Source organism: Diorhabda sublineata, chromosome 7 (genome assembly GCF_026230105.1).
Source record: "Diorhabda sublineata isolate icDioSubl1.1 chromosome 7, icDioSubl1.1, whole genome shotgun sequence".
In the NCBI taxonomy this organism is placed as follows: Eukaryota; Metazoa; Arthropoda; class Insecta; order Coleoptera; family Chrysomelidae; genus Diorhabda; species Diorhabda sublineata.
Window position 1 is genome coordinate 31,951,424 of NC_079480.1, and position 21,474 is coordinate 31,972,897.

A 21,474-nucleotide genomic window follows, 5' to 3' on the forward strand; every position below is an offset into this window, starting at 1 on the left:
AACTTGTATTTTATGTGAGTACCGAAAATTACTATCAAAATCATCGAGCTTTTCCTTTATCTGAAATTATTCTAGAACATGTAATTGTTTGGAGAAGCAAGATTTTTGGATATAGACAACAAATACAAGTATTTTGAGAATCCTTTCATATTGAAATTAACCAGCCTAGAATGAATAGAAGATCTTACACAGAAACCAATCTTCTATATCAAACAACTGAATACAAATAATTTGAATGAACAATCATTATTTCTTTTTAATACACACCGATCACACTTTTGACAGTCTCGATGAAGTTAATTTCGGTTGGGCTGCCAATAGTAAAAATTGCTGTTAAAATGGGCAATGTTCTGATGGGAAACGTAATGCTTTATTAATATCTGCTTATAAAATTAAAAACTGTGCAGCTGATTGTCATAAGGATATGACAGCAGAAATATTCGAAAAGTGGTTAATTGAACAGCTTTTACCTAACATTCCACTATAAAAACGAAAGGGCTATAAAAATGGGCTCCGTTCACGTCTGGTAGCCTGTTTAAACCAAACGCCCTCACATTTTACTCGTCTAGTTACATTTTATAATTTAATATTAAGTTGTAGCAGTTAACGATGCATAATAATGATTTTTTTCCAAGTACCAAGTAGGGCTACAATTAAGTGCATCTGTCTAAATAACAGCGTATAATGACGTCCAATTTATCATTATTCGATTGCCTTTTAACGAATTCTCTCTCGCATAAGATATACTTATAAATTTTAGAAGTTTTCATAAAAATGATAAATTTATGAAATAAGGAATCTACGCTTATGGTAGATCAAACAAAATTGTTGGCAAGGGTTTTTATAATCTGCAACTGATATTGGTAGAACTATACTCAATTCAGTTGAAATACTTGGAATACACGAAATGTTTCTAATATAATACCTTATAATATTATACGAATGCCTTAATTGATTTTTCCCAAGTCCATGTCCAGTAGATTGTTTGAAAATTATGTAAAGTTTCTCATAATTAACTCTTTTTAGAGTTGAGACTTTTTTCTTTCGAATGCCACTAGTAATTTTTCTTATTCCACCTTTTTACAATTTATTTTCGATTTCAATATATCTGCGTTTATTTTTTCCCTATTTCTACCTTTTTATGTCGTGTACTGTATCATCGTTGAACAATACCACTTTCTATGTTTGTTTTATGAGTGTCTCCTTGATGGTTTCCACGATTTTCTACATTTACTCACCTTGTATTTCTTTTATTTTTTCAACAGATTTATCTTTTTTCCATGTGAGTGTCCAAAATTCACTCATTATGCATCTCCTGTACAACTATTCTTTTTTCTTCACAGATTTCATTTTGTTTTTGGGCTGAAACTCTTGGTTGGTCCAGTTTTAAGTGAATTGGATTTTAGCGTGGGATCCATTCCGTTATTCTTTTGGTCGTTTCAGTTGGTTTTGTTCTCATCATGTAGCCGGCCCAGTTGAGCCTTTGTGCTTTTATGTATATCACTATATTCTCCTTCCCCAGTTCTCTCTCTCTCTCTCTCTCTATTTCTTCGTTTTTCTTTGATCTTCTTTCTCCTTCTTCTTATTCTCTTTTGTTTATTACTGTTGTTTCCATGTGTGATCAGGATCTTATCAGGATATGTTTAGTTATGTTTTTGTTTTTAGTAGTTTTTTGTTTCTTCCATAGGATACAAAAAGGCTACCAACCTTTTGTATTCTATACTTTATCATCTCTCTGGTTGTTTGTCCTAACGTTATTCCTAGATAGTTAAAGGCGGATACTGTTTCAAAATAGTATTCGCTAGTTTTCAGTCGGTTTGCTGTTTATTCTGATTTTTCTCCTATTTCCATATGTTTTGTTTTTTCTGCATTTATGTCCAGTCCGTAATTTCTTGCTTCTTCTTCGAATTTGTTGATCGATTTTATTAATTCCCTCTGTCCATTTGCTATGATCGTTATATCATCTGCGTATGCTACGCTACTATCTGTATTGCATCTGTTATAATGTTCTTATTTTGTAGTCCTGCGTTTCTCACAATGCCTTCCATAATTATATTGAATAGCGTCGGTGACATTGGGTCTCTCTGACAACTTACGGTATGAAAATATCTCCGGCGCCCCCTCGAAAATTTTAAATAGGATCGTGTGGCACCTTGTTGAAAAGGGATTTTAGTCCTCTGTTCAACAATATAAAGTTTTTTGAATTTGGTGCAATCATAATTGAGAAAATTGATTTTTAAAATGTAAAATTTTGCATAATATTCAAAATGTATTTTCAATTTACTTTATAATTAAATTAAATGTTCAAAATAACCACCATGAACTTCTTGACAATAACAGAGGCGCTTTAGGAATTCTCGTACAACATTTTGTATGAACTTAGGGGTTATTTTAATGTTAATTTCTTCCAAATCATCAATATTGTCTAGTTTATTAAAATATACTTTAGAATTAATCAGATATTTTCGTATTTGTTCTGCTAAACATCAGGAAAAATCTTTGAAGAAACTAAAATATCAGTCAAAAAGCCTAATAAACAGTTGGTATAAACCTAGTAGGCTGCTGTCATTTAGGTATTCAATTTTGATTCTGGCTGATTTCTCCGAGACTCAAGGAATAGACATTCTAATTGTTGTGATAATAAAACAAGAATTCAGAAGGAAGTTTGTGAAATTGTGAAAAAATATGCAGTGAATAATATTTTGATTCTTCTCCGTACATCAGATTATATTGTTGGTCGGAAATATGATGAAAAATAACTCCTCTTACATAAGACTTTCTCCATTTAATTGCAAAAATTATAATCTAAATATAATGATATAAAGAAATCGATTATTGTTTTTGATTTCTTTACTAGCACGCTTGTTCGCGCGAATATTTTTGTCATGTTATTAGAGAAACTAATGTCTGAATATTAAAAATTTTGCTTCTGTAATTGCGCAATATTTATGTTCAAATCTGGTTTGCATTGCACATAATTCGCAGCATACGTTCTTTATGGAAAGCAAACTATCCAATTCTGAATAACCAACACGAATAAATTCGGTAATATAGAACTTCTCCTACTAGTTATTCTCTATATCTCTATCTCTTATAGCATACTTGAGAGTAATTGAACATCAAGCCATCTCAAGAAATATATGATATAACTTTGCAGGGTTGACAATGTAGTACGTGCATGGCAAATTTACTGAGGGGAATTTTCCCTGAGAACGATGTTAAGGAATGTCTAAAATGGAAGTTATTTTAGTGTAATTTTGAGGATATACCTAATTCTCTATTACACATTTCGCATTTCTGGAATAAACTACAGTCATTTGTATTTGGAAACACTTAAATGGCACTCGTGATAAAATTTTCCACCTCAAAGTCCTATTTATATAAACATATTTCGATTGAATGTCCCTTTTCCTAGCTACTTTCAATGTTTTATAGAATTATTGACATTTCGACTTAATTTTTTATACACGGTAAAACCCCCAAACTCTGCTATTGATTTGCACTCGATATTTTACTAGAATTACGAGATTCTTTTGTCTTTTAACTACTCGCGTGATTTTTGATGCAATCTGGCAACATCATAGTACAATTTGAACTTAATACGCATGACCGCCCTTATATCTAATCGTAAATTGGAATTGCGTGAGATAGGTGAATCCGTAAAGATATTAGTAGGCAATATGTTTACAATTATCAGATTTTTTGCGTCTCTATGTGACAATACATGAAACATGGATCCATCACTTAAGTCCAGAAAAAAACGTTCATCATCTGAGTGGACGTCAGCCGGTGAACCACGTCGGAAGCGTTCAAAGGCACAACAGTTAGCTGGGAAGGTTACTGCTTCAGTATTATGGGATACGCATGAAATATTGTTCATCGGCTATGTCCAGAAGGAAATCAATGAAAAACTGCCTGATATGTCGAAGAAAAAACCAAGACAATGCATCGATTCATAAAACGATGGCAACGATTGTTAAATTGATCAAATTACATTTCAAATTGTTTCATCTCAATTTTGAGGAGGCAAAAGACAAATTAGTTTTGTATTAGCTACTGGAATTATCTTTGATGCAATCTGGCACACTGACTGTATGGCGAGAACCACGAAATCATCTCGAAGACTGTTGTTTTAGTAGCGTGAACTCTAAAAATTATTTATTTTCCTTCAATGGCTGCCTAGTATTACTCTCATGAACCAAATCTATTACACATCTAAATGAATATAATTGGAGCATTAGCGCTCAATAGAGTACTAGAAATCAGAGATTCTTGTAGGTACTTTGAAATTTCCACTGAAAATTGTCCACGATCTCTTTCTCATTCTGGAAGAGGACCCACAATCGGTGATCTACTTGAACCCGGGTTACTGTGTCCGAAAAGTCCTTATAAAAGTTTTTTTAAACACCAATCCATTTAATACAGATAAATTCAGAGTGTTTCTAAATTCATGCGATAAGATTCTTGAGGTTATAGCTCGTATTGAATTAAGTTGGTCATTTCTATAACAAAAATTTACTCAGCCCCTTGAAAGATGGTGATCAAAATTGAGTTTTCATTATTTTTTCTACAGTAATGCGACAAACTTGATATTCTGTAATTTCCGTGCACTCGCAAACAACTTACTACAGGTATGTTTTCAATGTTTCTGTTACATTATACGGGGATTGAAATTAGAAACCCTCACTTCATTTCATATAACTACACGGAAAAAGCACCATAATTTATATTTTTTTCAATAAATTCAGTGGATTCATTCCCGTATAATGTAACAGGCATATTAAAAAACTACTTGTAGTTTGTTGTTTCAAATTTTTAGCTCTAATGAAATTTTAAACAAAAAAAAATTCAATTTCTTTCACCACCTTTTAAAGGTGATATCTTAGAGAGAGGTGGGATGAGGAAATTTGGTTATAGGAAGGACTTATCTTAATTTCATACAAGCAATCACCTCCTGAATTTTTGTTCCATGAATTTAGAAACATCCTGGATATAGAATCGTCTGTGCTATCGGCCGATATTTGTTAAAGTGGACACATATAATACGCTAAGAAATTATTGGGATTAATGATAATAAGTAGAAAAGGCATACAATAAATTGTCGTTGTGGCGCGTGTTCCAATTTATGTAAAATTTTGTAAATCAACTTTTTGTCACAGTTTTAGCGGTAATACTTGTTCACATAGTTTCTATTTTGTCAACAGCAAAATGTCCGGTATACACAACTGCAATCACGTATCCCACTGTCCGACTGAAGAGTATGGAAATACACCAAATTCCGTAGTGAACCATTCGCCTGAAGTTTCCTCAAAGAAACCAATTCGTCTCAAACACGTCGCGACTAGGAACGAAACGTACGATTTTTTGCATCTGAGAGCGTTTGAGGTAAGTTTTTACATCAAATAACACGTGTTATAATAATCTACAGGAATTATAATAACAAAAACTTTACCATAAATTTAAAATTAATTGTGAACATTATCTGGAACGTTCCCTCAATTAGATTGGTAGAAAAATATACGACGTTCGAAGTTTAATTTCTCGACATTAGAAAAAAGTGTTTAATTGAACGTTATTTTGGGGTATTTTGAATAATTTACCTTCCGATAGGCGCAATTCTGCATGAATCGTTATTAGTCGCGCTAAGACTGGCAGTCCCAAATTCGAAAATCATTCCAATTTTTTTGGTTTTTTCTTTGAATCTTTGTTCCCAATATCTACAGTTCGTCAATACCCTGTATCATATAATATTGTGTAAGCAAATTTGTACTTATCATGTGACTGAAGTTACATAATTTGAGTGCTTTGAACCCATTGTCGAAGCGTTTTTTCCATCTCGATTGAGATTCGTACAAAACACGCCATTTTAACACATCAACCGCTTCTTCAGGTGTAGAAAAAAAATTTGACGGTTGGATTGTTCAAAAACGTTTTTATTTGAACTGATGTGCTAGAGCTCGCATTGTCGTGGTGGAGAATAATTCTTCTTCTGCGATTGGTTTCCCTGATTTTTTCGAACACTACTGGAAAACAAACGCTGGACTATCATCCAGAATTGTTGCTAGGTTGCTCTCATAGAAAGATGGCGACGTATCCATTTATTCTTGGAAGACCCTTACAGTCGATTGTTGTGTAGTTTCGTGTTTAAATAAATCCATCCATAATTAATGATTTGCCACAATTTCCTAGACGTTTTTCCAAGCATCACCAATCGACACGAGCATCAAGCACGAACAAATATTTTTGACAGCCAAATATTCATACAATATTGAATGTGTGCGAGAGAAACTAATGCCCAAGTACGACTCAATCTCATGGTATGTCACATGACGATCTTGCAATATCAGTTCAAGCACAGCATCGATGTTTTGTGGCACAACAGCCGATTTTGGAAGACCTTCACGAAATTCATTCTGTAGCGAAGTGCGTTCCCGATTGAATTCGGTAAACCAGCTAAAAACGGTGGGTCCAGATTACCCAAAGTCGAAGCGAGTTGATCGACACCCTGCTGTTGGTTTAATCCACATCGAAAGTTATAGAAAATAATCCAAACGAAAATTTTCACGAGTTAATTCCATTTTTTGACCAAAATAAAAGTTTCAAGTATCTGTAAATAACTCAAATAGCAACACGATCTGGGTACGTTCACCACTGAAAATTTGAAACTTTATTATGGTAATCTCAGGGTTGCCATATCTTAAAACTTTAAGTAGTATCTACCGTATTGTAGTAGTGTATAACTCAGACTCATTAACAATTTTAGTTTTCATTTTATTGCCAAAATGTTTCTTGGGGCTTCTAAATAGCATGCTGCACCTTTCCTGTTGTACCAGAGTCGGTGATAGGTTGATTTTCGCCATTCAGAAGTGGAAATGTTTCCTGTTTTATCAACATATTTTTTATTTCAACTGGCAATGTTTCAATGAGTAATCAACCTTCTTTTCAGCTGTTCACTCACTAAGTTCAAAGAAAATTTTTCAACATTATACGTGGCACATAGTTTTCCAATGACGTCTACTCTCGATTTAACGTCGTTATAACATTGAATCATTTCGAGTCATTGCTCATCGTTTATGTACTTGCCTGTACCACAACTGTTTACTTTTTTTTGTACACAAGATACAAATTTTCGAAACGATATTTGTAGGTACTTCTTTGCTTCTGAAGCTTCCATGAGCAACAATCTGATAAACCAATATGATGGTTGCAATTTGGTATCTACACCATGCACAAGTGTTAAGTACACCCCCGCGCACCACCATCCCCACAATTTTAGAAATAAGACATTCGATACTGAATGGGGGTCGACGTGACGAATATTGTCGTATCTTTCCATTCTCATTTGTTTGTAGGCGTTGTAAGCTTAAGCTAGACTCATCCGTTAAATTAATATTTATTTTACAATTCTGCTTTGTAGCTTCGTGCCCCTGGACACATGCCTAGTTTACCTTAAGGTTAATTCACTTCTGCACACAGTACAAAGTATTTTGACATATGTTTAAAGTTATTTACAAATATGTAATCTGGTTTGATGTGCTACATTTTCTGATCCATTTCATTTTATTCAATTTTTACCATATAATCCCAGACAAAAATTTTATTTAGTTACCTACTATATTGAGAAAAAAATGATAATTCTAAAAACCTATCAAAAAATCGAAGGTATTGAACGAAAATATAATATAATATGTTGATTTATTTCTCTAGTTTTCATTCAGGAAAATTTTAAGTTTCCTCGTATTTCGTTATAACAGTCATCCAAGATAAAAACATTAATGCGAAATTAAATAACCTCACTTTCAATTATCACTCGATGTTACTACAAATTTCTAAGTAGATGTATCCAGATAAAAGTTTTTATTAACAATTTTCCATTTTAGCAAATATAAAGATAAAATTTATATGTTTTCGATAAACCGCGTATACAACTGGAAAATGTGGCGTCCGATAATTGTAATTCAAATTTGAAAATATACAGCGAATAACTGATAGCAGGGAAAATGCTGAATAAAACTGAATTTGAATCATTTTCTTTATAATTCCAGCTCATGTTGTATCATAATATCAAACAAAAATCCAAATGAATACCAAAACAATGGAAAATTATATTTATGTCACTTTTATATTATATGCATGTGTAACTTCTTTTTAATTCTCTAGAAAAGAAAACCGATACGCCTAAAGAACTTTAGTACCAATTCAGATAGTTTCGATACCTTATACTTGAAATCCGTCGAGGTAAGTTTCTTTTTCGGGGAGAAAACTAACCTCATTTAACACGAAATAAGTGAACGTTTTGTATTTGAACAAGGATCGTCAAACTATAAAATTACTCAAAACTTGAAGATTCATGTTTTCGGGGATGACACTAGTAAAAATAAATCAGGATTTAATCTGAATGATAAGCTATATTCATTAATTCGATCATGATGAATTAAAAATTTATTTTCATCTCTGACTTTTTTCTGATCAGGGAAATTGCTTTTACCTCATTCCATAACTCTGCATTGATCTATATTTTTGTATACATTAACAATTAACTGCATGCTGATATTTTCTATTTATTTTTTTATAACAAAATGCATGAAAATTATAATCAAAGTAGATCGTATTGGTGGACAGCTGACAAGTACAGCTTAGCGCCTAGCTGTGTACTAATAACTCTCATTTTTGCTTACTCAAAAAAAATTGGTGACATCACCACTACACCACCACTTACAATTACACGCGTTTCTAAAACCAAGCTATCGTCTCCAGAGATAGTTTACCTTCAGTCTCTGAAGACGATAATTTAGTTATATCTATGACCTTCTGGGGTACGTGTGGTGTGACTCAATTTGCACGAATCTTCAAATTACAAAAGAGAGCTGTTAGACATTCACTTGCCTAATTTATAGGCACGCTCCTCTAATTTTAGAAACATCAACTACTTAGGAACGCGAAGCAGGACCTCCATCCACTTACACCACGTTCAGAATTAGTAAAGGGCTCAATATTTTACAATAAAAAAATGCACAATCATTTGTCGATTGAATTCAAATATTTAACATCTGAAATGAGCGAAATATTTAGTCCTTTTTCAATGAGATTGTAATATATTATTTTATTTTATTATCGAACATATTTATTTTTGTAAAATTCAGAATTATTACAATTTATAAATACAAACGTGAATGCGTAAAATATATGCGATCACGACTACAATTACTCGCGTTTCGAAAACCAAGTTATCGTCTTCAGGGATAGTTTACCTTCAGTCTTTGAAGACGATAACTTGGTTAAATCTATGACCTTCTGGGGTACGTGTGGTGCGACTCAATTTGCACGAATCTTCAAATTACAAAAGAGAGCTGTTAGACATTCACTTGCCTAATTTATAGGCACGCTCCTCTAATTTTAGAAACATTAACTACTTAGTAACGCGAAGCAGGACCTCCATCCACCTACACCACGTTCAGAATTAGTAAAGGGCTCAATATTTTACAATAAAAAAATGCACAATCATTTGTCGATTGAATTCAAATATTTAACATCTGAAATGAGCGAAATATTTAGTCCTTTTTCAATGAGATTGTAATATATTATTTTATTTTATTATCGAACATATTTATTTTTGTAAAATTCAGAATTATTACAATTTATAAATACAAACGTGAATGCGTAAAATATATGCGATCACGACTACAATTACTCGCGTTTCGAAAACCAAGTTATCGTCTTCAGGGATAGTTTACCTTCAGTCTTTGAAGACGATAACTTGGTTAAATCTATGACCTTCTGGGGTACGTGTGGTGCGACTCAATTTGCACGAATCTTCAAATTACAAAAGAGAGCTGTTAGACATTCACTTGCCTAATTTATAGGCACGCTCCTCTAATTTTAGAAACATTAACTACTTAGTAACGCGAAGCAGGACCTCCATCCACCTACACCACGTTCAGAATTAGTAAAGGGCTCAATATTTTACAATAAAAAAATGCACAATCATTTGTCGATTGAATTCAAATATTTAACATCTGAAATGAGCGAAATATTTAGTCCTTTTTCAATGAGATTGTAATATATTATTTTATTTTATTATCGAACATATTTATTTTTGTAAAATTCAGAATTATTACAATTTATAAATACAAACGTGAATGCGTAAAATATATGCGATCACGACTACAATTACTCGCGTTTCGAAAACCAAGTTATCGTCTTCAGGGATAGTTTACCTTCAGTCTTTGAAGACGATAACTTGGTTAAATCTATGATCTTCTGGGGTACGTGTGGTGCGACTCAATTTGAGCGAATCTTCAAACTACAAACGAGAGCTTTTAGGGATTCACTCCACGCTCAGAATTAGTTGAGGGTTCAATACTACACAATGCAAAAAATGCACAATCATTTGCCAATTGAATTCAAATCTTTCACATCTTTCACCGTATTTCCCAATAATTTGAAGGCATATGTACTGGAAAGTGTCTTCTACTATATAAAACACTTTTATTCTAATAATATCACTCAATTCGGAGCATGCTATGCATTGGTTTGATGTGTTATTGATTTTTAATACAAATTACTACCTATATTAGAATTGCCGTGTACTTTATATTTAGATAGTTATTTGTATTTACGTTTCTTAGTTTTTTACAAGCTTTTTCTGCAAATTGTAAACAATTTTTGTGACAATAAAGAATTTCTCCTTTTTTTATTTCTGTTTCACTATATTACCCAACCAAGTTTTATGAGACGCGTGAAGTTATGAATTAATTGACAAAACTAAAGAAATAAAAAACAATTTTGTAGGGCTCAGTTTTAAATTTAAAATTTCCACCGTAAACGGTAAACGAAACTCTGATCAAAATCTCGTTTTGTGCTAGGATCAGCAATCAGCTGATCTACCGGATACCTGATCACTGTTTCCGAAAAGCGCTTATAAGCATAAAAAACTGTGGTTAAATTAGTGTGCGGAAACGACCAAAAAAATTAGGAATCTCCCACATACATTTGAACGTATCTTCGAATGAATCAAATTCTAGAAATAAAGGGGTTGAAATCTCATGCCTTTATTATGTAATTGTGTTCTCAAGTTTGACTTTATAATTGCGAGACACGTTCGCCTGAGATGTGAAGTGAATATAAAATATGTTCCTCAATCTCTAAATGATATGGAACTGTTATTACTTGAACAACAAATTAGCTAAAAACAAACTTTTGCTTTACATGACTCATGTAGAATATCTTAACATTCAGTCATATGGGACAACTAATAGATGAAGACATTTTATTTGATGATTATGTTGATGAAATATTATTTATTATAATGAGAATTAAGGATTTTACTCTCGAAAAACTATTTTTAAAAAAATTTAGTTACAAAAATTCATATCTACAATATTGAATGGATTAACTTAATTCAACGATTGAACTAAATAATTTCCTTGAAAAGATACAACGTGACAATTTGTATTTATGCTGAAAAAGTGTTTACAAAATGTGATCTTTTCCCGTTCTCTGTAAGATAATAGTTATTTTCCTAACAAGTGCGGAAAGTGATACTTTCCCGCACGCGACTGCAGTTGACCCGAACGACGCGGAGCGGAGTTCGGGCAAGCGGTCAAGTGCGGAAAGACACTTTACGCATGAGTTAGGAACATTATTTTTTCTACGACCGTATATACAAGGACCCATTTTTAAAAAATTATGTTATTCCAACAAACATAATAATATACAAAACTTTAACTAAAAACTACTAAGTATTATAAATATTAATATTGAAAACACAATTTGTTGCATTCTGTAGACTAGTAAGAATTGCTGGTCCAGTGGAGTTATTTGGTTTAATGTGGTTTAATTTGGAAGAAGATTGTACTTATTCGGTCACTTCCAAGACGTTTTGAACAACTTTCATGTTTTACATAATACACGCCTGGGTTGTCATAGCAACTGGTATCAAACCCGGGTGGTTTGATAGTTGTTTTGTGACACTCTTTTGAAGAATGTACAAAGTTATATAAAAAATATCTTTATTATTTTATATTTTCAAAAAATTAAAGATGCTACAGGCAGCTAGAAAAGGTTTAAATTTTATTTGATGGACTATTTCGTAAATATTTATTTACCTGTAGTAACAATAGTTATAACCTCCGTAAAAAGCTATCTAATAAGGTCAAAATTGTGACACTTTCAAAACTAAAATGCGTGCGGGAAAGTGGGTTAAAACGCACGGTCGTAGAAAAAAGTAATTACATAGTAATTTCCCTTATGAGGGTAGTGACACATTTGTAATATTGAACATTTTCTAGGATGAACACGTGATTACATCAATTACAATTCGTGTAAAGTTGTTGTTCATGAATTCATCGGTATCAGAGATTAAATTTAAAAATCAAAAGTTCTTCTAGATCATGTTTTAAAATTGAGATTTTCACTAAATCTTAATCTCGTTCTGTGCTAGAATCCGCAATCAGCTGATCGCTGATCTACCCGAATCCAGGTTATAGTTTCCAAAAGTTAATAAACTGAGTCAATTGTAGATGTGACTGTTTAAATATGACATAAGGAGAGGTCATTCAACTTGGTTTGAGCTTTAAGGAATTAAAGACCCAATAGGCTCAGAAATTTTAAAAATTATTGGTAAACACATTTACTTATATTATGCTAATCCGTTTGGACGCGTTTGAACAGCTGATCGTGGCATTCAGTATTTATTTATTGTAGGTTATACATTGAATTTTTGAAATTAATTATATATTTTTGTGAGATTTGACATGGAATTTAGTGCATAATTAAATTCATCCGAAGTACTGATAAAAAAATCTGCAGTTAACGTTCAACTTGCCGTATACGATAAGAATTGCTATCAAACACATTTTTTTTATATATCAGTTGTTTTACTTATGAGGATATATTGAAAAATTCTTAGCCTGTAACGAACCAAACAAATTCAATGTTATTTTATTACTCAGCATAATCTCCTCTTAATTAGATACTTTTTTTACAGCGAACCTGCAACGTCTCTAGACCTTTAAAAAAATGTTTCTTCTTTCTCTGCAAACGAGACCTCCACAGCTTCTATTACCCCCTCGTGCAGTGGCGTTGTCCTGCAAAAACAAAACACTTTTCGATAGCTTTCTGCATCTTTTCTCTGTCGAATAGTAATCTCCAGTTATTGTTCTACCCTAATCTAAAAAATCAATCCTGATAACTCCATGGCAATCCCAGAAAACTGAAGCAAGAACTTTTCCAGCAGATTCCATCGATTGTTGCTTTGTTTCTGGATCGTAGAAATGTACCCAAGTCTCATCCAAAGTAACAATTCGGCTTAAGAAGTCTACATCGTTTTCAAATCGAGCATAGATCGAACGCGATGCGTCTACCCTTACACGCTTTGGTCAAATTTCAAACATTTGGGGATCCATTTTGTAGCAATTTTTCTCATGTCCAAATTGACGTGAACTATGTGAACGCGTTCGTATGAAATATTCAATCCGTTTTAGCTCAGTTCGACGGTCTGATAAAATCATGTAATGAACTGGATCGATATCTTCGGGGACTGACACAGAAACTGGCCTTCCCAATCGGTCATCACCTTCAATGGAAATTTACCTTTTTTGAAGCTTACAGTCCAATTTTTCACGGTCGCATACGAAGGACATTGATCACCAAGGGTATTAAGCACATTTTCGTAAATCTGCTTGCCTCTTAACCCATTCAAATACAGGTACTTGATGATTGCTCGATACTCCAATTTTTCGATTTTCCAAATTCCAGTGGACATCTTTTTCTTTCCAATTTATGGCTGCGTAACTCTGCTTTCCTTTTTTGAATCAAACTTTACACTTACACTTACACACAATAATTTATTGTTCGTTGCTAAGGTAATATTTTATTTATGTATGGAACTGGACTAGGCTAACTAGATATCAATACATCCTCGTATATATTCTGTTCTACATTAATAAAAAATAATCTCGTCGTGGGCAGACTCAACTCTCAACCTGGAAAATTATATTAAGTCGATATGTCAACGTGACTATTAAAAAAAATGACATTCAAGTGGCCTTGAAAATATATTATTAGCTAAGAGTTGATGATGATGTGGTTTGTAAGAATATTTATGCCAAATTTATTGAAATAACGATCTTAAAATTGAGTAACAAAAAAATATTTTGTATTATTGCAAATTATTGTGAGTATATATGGAAAATTGTTATTTTCCGACTTTGTGCCCGACCCCGATGTGCTCCGGATAAATCAATGATGATTTCCTGAACGGAAAATTAAGCGGCAATTATTGATGTGTTCAAATATAATAGCGGACCATAGGTTTTTTTCTAAAAATAACTACTGGCAAATTCTTGGAGTTTCACTGCAAAAAAGCGACAAAAAATGGCAATTATTGAGCTATTCAAAAGTCATTTTTGAAAAAATTGGTCCCCTAGGTTGACGTACATTTGTTAAAGCTCAAAAATGAAGAAAGCATAGAAATATTAGTCAAACTCTCCAATAATGTTTATTCAACCGCTGAAATTCCAGAAGATTGTTTAAAATCAGAATTCATAACTTTGCCAAAATAACAACGTCCAAAGAATTGAAGCAAGTATAGACTGATAAGTCCTATGAGTCACACTATAAGAATATTCTTAAGAAACATCGACGCTAGGATCAGAAATAAATGCGAAGAAGATCAAGACGAAACTCAATTCGGCTTCAGAAATGGGTTGCAGTCTTCATCGATTACAAAAAGGCATCTTAGCTAGATCGACTTACCGCCACCGAAACCCCCTGTATATATAACAATTCAGTTTTACTATCGATATACAGAACCAGTCATGTCGGTCATCCATAACTGGTATCTTCTATACCAGACCCGAACAACTTCTTTATGTATCTTATTGAAATTATTTTAAGCAAACGGTGAGGTAGTTGAATTTATTGGTAAACAAAATCGATCATGATGCGTTCGTAGATTGTTTACCGAACGAATAGGATTTTCGAATTGAAAGATGAGGAAATCCTCTAAATGGAAACTTAAATTTATTACAACAGTTTGAACAAACGCACAAGGAGTTATTTCCTTCTTTATTATCAATTATTAGCTATTGAATATTTTTAAATTAAAAATAACATTCTTCACGTGACTTAACCAGAGTTTGGGAAAATTGAAAGTACTGCTTGCTTAAAAACATATATTTTTATCAAACGAAACATCTTCCAAGTATTTATCTCAGATTAAACTGCCCTATATTGAATTGTTATGTACAGGGTGATTGTTCATTGTGATAAGATCCAGTGCCCCATTTGTCTTTTGATATATAAATTTATTAATTTTAGAGATTAGAGCTATCATTAGCCTTCACATTTTAAAATTATTTACAATCTTGCAAGGCGTTCCAGATTCAGATGGTAAATCAGAAAATTCTTTCTACGAACTAGTCTCTTTTTCTTGGTGTAATCAGTATATACTTTTGTATCAATCTCTATTTAAGTTTTGTATATTCAGTAAGGTAAAGTTGATATAAATACCTTATGAGGAATTGTAGATTTATTGAAACAGTAATACCTGTTGCTTAGAGGTTATTACTTTACATATACAACGAATTGTCATGCAATCATCCTAAATAGAGTTGGAAACATTGACAAATCATTCTTCATCAAACTTTCTCCCTAGATGGTTTGATCGCAATATTAATTGTGAGAAGTGATGGTGGATAAAGAAGTTCAATACCTAACGAGTTTGTTTGAAGAAAGTATCAAGCCAAATGGCATTCTATTTCTAGTCTAGTTATTTTTTCATATCATTGAATAACGAGGGCTGCTAGCCAAGTTTTGAGATTGTCAAATCTGACATTGCCATCATAAAGTTGAAACAGTTATCGTGCGGTAATTTTTTATGACTTTCAACTGGTTTGAACCAACATCACAATGCCGTTCGACTCGCTTCGTGTTACGATGTTTTTCCGATTTCAATCGTGTTCGCATCTCGCTACAGGTCGTCGAAGATCGGCTGTTTTATCGATTAGATTTATAGATTAGATCGATACTTAAATGAAGAGAAGATAATCCCAAGCACAAAATTTACTTTTCTTTCCTTTTCACTTTCTATATACTTCAAATTATTGTTATATGAAAATGAACTATTTAATAACAAACATTATTTTATTATTTCAAAACTTGAGGAAAAACTGGTACAAGGGTTATCCCAATAAAATGTCTTGTGGTTAGTCGAGAAAATCGTTTCAACAAGGATCATAACTCGGAGTTTTCCGATGCTTAGTATCTCAAAAATTTCCTTCTGCAACTCGAAAAACATTTTATATCAAAACACAGAATCATCACTCATATAATGTGTTTCAATAAAAAAATGACTATACGAAAAAACGTTCGTTCTTATTGAAATTAAAATGTCTTCGCTTTAGAACTGTATATAGATTTTGGTGGTGGAGTAATGTCTTAGAAGATTACCTAATTAATATAAAGAACTCATATGGGCCGAAATTATGTCCATAGGAATGAATCACGTTGACATATCGACTTAATATAATTTTCCAAGTTGAGAGTTGAGTCTTCCCACGACGAGATTATTGTTTATTAATGTATAACAGAATATATACGAGGACGTATTGATACCTAGTTAGCCTAGTCCAGTTCCATACATAAACAAAATATTGTATTACCATAGCAACGGACAATAACTTATTAGAAGTGTAAGTGTGAAGTTTGACGTCAAAAAAGTAAACCAGAGTTACACAATAAATTAAAAGAAAAAAAATGTCCACCGAAATTGTGAAAATCTAAAAATTGGGGTATCGAGCCGTCATCAAGTACCTGTATTTAAGGTTAAGAGGTAAGCAGATTTACGAAGATATGCTTAATACCCTTGGTGATCAATGTCCTTCGTATGCGACCGTGAAAAATTGGACTGCAAGCGTCAAAAGAGTTAAATTTTCCATTAAAGATGATGATAGATCAGGAAGGCCAGTTTCTGTGTCAGTCCCCGAAAATATCGATGCAGTTCATGACAAGATTTTATCAGACCGTCGAATTGGGCTAAAACGGATATCTGAAGCACTGAATATTTTATATGAAACGCGTCATATAGTTCACGTCAATTTGGACATAAGAAAAATTGCTGCAAAATGGATCCCCAAATGTTTGAATGTCGACCAAAAGCGTGCAAGGGTAGAAGCATCGCGTTCGATCTGTGCTCGATTTGAAAAGATTTAGACTTCTTAAACCGAATTGTTACTATGGATGAGACTTGAGTACATTTTTTTGATACAGAAACAAAGCAACAACAATCGATGGAATGGCGACACTCTGGTTCTACAAGACCCAAGAAGTTTCGGGTCAAAAAATCTGCTGGAAAAGTTCTTGCTTCAGTTTTTTGGGATTGCCATGAAGTAATCATGATTGATTTTTTGGATAAGGGTAGAACAATAACTGGTGATTACTATTCGACATTACTGACCACTCTACGGGACAAGATTAAAGAGAAAAGACGCGGAAAGCTATCCAAAGTTGTTTTGTTTTTGCAGGATAACGCCCCTGCACACAAATCTCATGTTATGCAAAAAATTCGCGATTTAGGGTTTGAATTACTAGAACAAATCCTTATTCACCAGATTTGGCTTTGTCCGTCTATGATCTCTTTCCTCAACTGAAAAAATGTATAAAATGTATAAAAGCGGTGGAGGTCTGGTTTGCACAGCAAGAAGATACATTTTTTTAAGAGGTCTAGAGACTTTGCAGGTTCGCTGTAATAATTGTACCTAACCAATTAAGAGGAGAATATTTTGACATTGAAATTTTGTTTGGTTCTATAGTAGGCTAAGAATACTTTAATATAGCCTGGTATAGTTGCCTCGCGTATTTATTTTGAGCCCATAGCATGAAATTGATGTCCTATTCCGATTTCCTCTTCCTTTTAGGTCTTCCATCACCTCTGCGTACCACCTATTCCATGGTCTCGTTCCTCCTTGTTCCATGTCCATCATTTTTGTTGTTGCTCTAAAATCTGGCATTCTCTGTATGTGACCCAGCCACTCGATTCTTTTGAATCTTATTATTTCATTATTTGTTGTCCTCAGCTATAATTACCCCTGTTTTTCACCGACTAGTATCCTTCTAAGTGTTTACCTTTCCCATACATCTAACTTCTTCTGTTTTGGTAAAAATCCACGTTTCGCATCCCTAGCTCACTATTCGTCTTATTATTGTTTTGTACAGATGTAGCGCTTCACCTTTCTGGGAATTTCATTATCGCATTCATCGCTCCCAACTGTTTACTTCCCCTCGTCATCCTCGCTTCTCTCTCATCACCATCGTCCTTGATAATCACCCCAAAATATAGATAACTTGTTCTAAACTCATTGCCTTTTCATAGTTCAGTTATATTGACAAACTCATCGTTGATCTTTTCCTTTGTGGTATTATCTTTATCATGAACTTTATCTTCGTTGACTCGTGGATTCATTGTCATTGTATGAAGGCTCTGCAGCTCGTTTTCCGATGTTAAAAGGATTATTACATCGTCTGCGTATGCCAGTAGTTCCGTTGGATCTCCCTGTTCTAGTACTGTGTTGATCTGAAAACATTTTGATATTCTTTGATTTGTCATTACCTTCGTTTTTGTATGTTCTAGTGTTCTAGTATCATTTTCGTGATACTTATAAGTTTTTTTTGGAATACTAATATCCTTCATAACGCTGTACAAATGATTTCTGTTCACAGTGTCGTAAGTTTTTTGTAAATCTATGAAGATTGAGTAAATTGGCAGATAGTTTTCGTTTAAAAGAATAATTAGAGAAAAAACACACCAAATTTTCTTTTTAACAAGTTATTTGTGCATGATATGTTTTGGTATAAGTTCATTTCACTGTCCTCACAGAGATATCACTGATATTTTTACTTTCACAGATGAAATTATTGAGTATGATTGATACATGAAAAAATTTGGATGGTTTAAAGCTTTTCAAATACCTAATATAGATTTTATTTCCATATCTTGATCTAGATTTGTTCCATTCATACACTGCTTATCTATTGTCGAACTCAATTTTTAATTAAGAAACATAAGTAGAGAAAACTCGTTCAACAGTAGTGATAGCCCATATTTTTTTCGTGTTCCATTGTCCAAACCGCTATTATAGAGTTTGAATTGAAGTTCGGAAGGCGGAGAGAAGGAAATGGATCCTTTTCTCTCATTTTTCAGTTCCTTAGAATCAAATAGAAAAAAATCCGGGGGGGTAATTAATATTTACTTCTCTTGACAAAATATTTCCACCTATACTCAATTTTTTTCTGTTGAACCATTACACAACTAAGCAAAAAAATTATTCTATAAATATGTCATGTTATTCAATAACATCAAATAAGCGTGAGAAAGAAATTGGAAACATTGTTGAATATATGAAACATTTTTTAAACTGCACGAAAAACCAAATTTGTTTAATTCTGCTTCAGAATGTGTAACGGGTAAGCAACTAAGAACTGCCGTATTTCAGAGACGGATTATATTACATCTTCAGAGAAAAAAGATTTTAATAAAAAATGAGTTAAAGTTCCTAGAAATTCTGCATAAAAAATCCTTCGTCTAATTCTCTATACGGATGCCTCCAAAACTGAATCTGGTATCGGTTGCGTAGTCACACACATTGAAAATCATAAAACATACAAAACAGTCTGAGAAATCATAATTTTCCTAATCATATTCATTTGCATATGTCTTTTAACTACAGTTTTACATAAAATATGAACATAAATATTTATAATATTTTCTACTGTTATCTATTCCATTTTCTAGGTCCATGTTCTTCACGAATATTAAGAACATGTTGTCGACGTTTTCTTATTTCACGTGTGAAATATTTCAATGTTGCTCTGTGATTCCGATAATTACTAATGAGCTCACGTGCTAACTGCTGTAGAAATTTTCGTCTTACCAAATCTATGTTTCCATTATTTGCATATTGAACAAAGAATATAACACTACAAGACAGGTCACTACTACAACATGGACCAGAGTCTGTTATTTCTCGCACAATTCTAGATTCCTGCTTTCCTATTCACCTCATCAACTCCGGATTTAGTGTGTTGAAAGTTACCATAGAAGGTTTGCCGATCTCTTTTGTGGCTTAATCATCATGGTGTATACTAGAGACAAGTTTTATTATTTCTTGGTACATAAGACACCACAGCGTTTTGTTTTTGAAGCCAACAAACATCTAGAAATAATAAATACATGAGTTGGCAGCTGGTAAACCAGTAATTATTTGTAAAATTTCTTCTCGTACCATAAATAGGTTGAATTATTCGTAGGACAATACTCCTTGCGTCATTACTTAGCCGGTAGGATCCTTCGGGTTCAAGGGCGTCGTCAGCTTATGACTAAGGGAGGAGAATATTATGGAAGATAAAAAAATGTACACCTAGTACAGTCGAGAGCATGAAGCGTTATACTTTGGAAGTCTTTACCTCGATGATGATTGTGATAAGAACAGTTCTAATATTAATATTTAAACCTTCACAGCACAATAACTAAATCAAACTTTTAAACACAGTAATAATCATTTATTTTAACAAAAATTATATCTAATTAAAACCTAACCAGCGGGAATTTTTCGCAAAACTTTCGACCACTTTATCATTAAAATTATTTTTAGGTTTTTATTTATTATAGTTCTGTGTACACGTTTTTTGTAGCTAATTTTATGATCTTCAATTTTTGTCTGAGGTTTTTCTATGATAAAACTCTCCGTTTTGCTAAAAATTACGAAAGACTGATTTTTTTGACCTTTGAACTTGAATAAATTTTTTCCATACACGGAAATGATGAGGAACATTTAAATTTTATTTTCAATTGTATTTTGAACAATTTTACTGATTTTCAGCTTGATGGGAATTCATGTAGCTTCAAATGTCTAAATTGACCGGATTATAAACGGGTTTACTTCAGTGTTAAAAACAGGCTGTACTGTTGAATGTCGTTCAGTAAATTTGTCATAATCAACTTATTATCCCACAACTATATTGTAATTTTATTTAATAATTTATAGGTATACATCCATGCGTTGGTTTTAGTTTAATGAAAATTAGCAAATATTCTAACACGCTGCTTTAATTGTTTAAAAAATTTCATATAGATACTTCCAATAGATGGAAAGATTTAGTTTAAATTGAATATATTTAATCGATACATAAAATTCTAGAAATAAATTTTAGTTTTCTACTACGATTCTAATTCCGAAATACTTGAGGAAATTGATTTTTCTCGAATTTCCTGGAACGTTCAACTGAAGTTCATCGCAGTTATCATTACTAACGGACCAACCGAGCGTGTTGCAAATTTCAAGTTGAATATGAGTTCGATCTTGTACGGAATAACAATTTTGATCCAGAAGAAGGAAACTTTATTAGTGAACTGTTTATTTTATCTGAAAAATCAGTTGGTATGATTACCTTGATAATATTTTATTGGGAAATTCA

At 32.8% G+C, this 21,474-nt stretch overlaps 1 protein-coding gene across 3 annotated transcripts in view; it reads left to right on the forward strand.

Moving 5' to 3' along the window:
- LOC130446519 (nitric oxide synthase) overlaps positions 1-21,474 on the forward strand; it is a 174,393-nt gene that overhangs the window by 38,580 nt on the left and 114,339 nt on the right. For 2 of the 3 annotated variants that reach the window (XM_056782831.1, XM_056782832.1), the window contains exons 2-3: positions 5,205-5,385; positions 8,161-8,238. In XM_056782831.1, coding sequence (XP_056638809.1) covers positions 5,205-5,385; positions 8,161-8,238 — 259 coding nt within the window. The remainder of the gene's footprint in view (positions 1-5,204; positions 5,386-8,160; positions 8,239-21,474) is intronic. The other variant, XM_056782833.1, reaches the window with a different exon arrangement.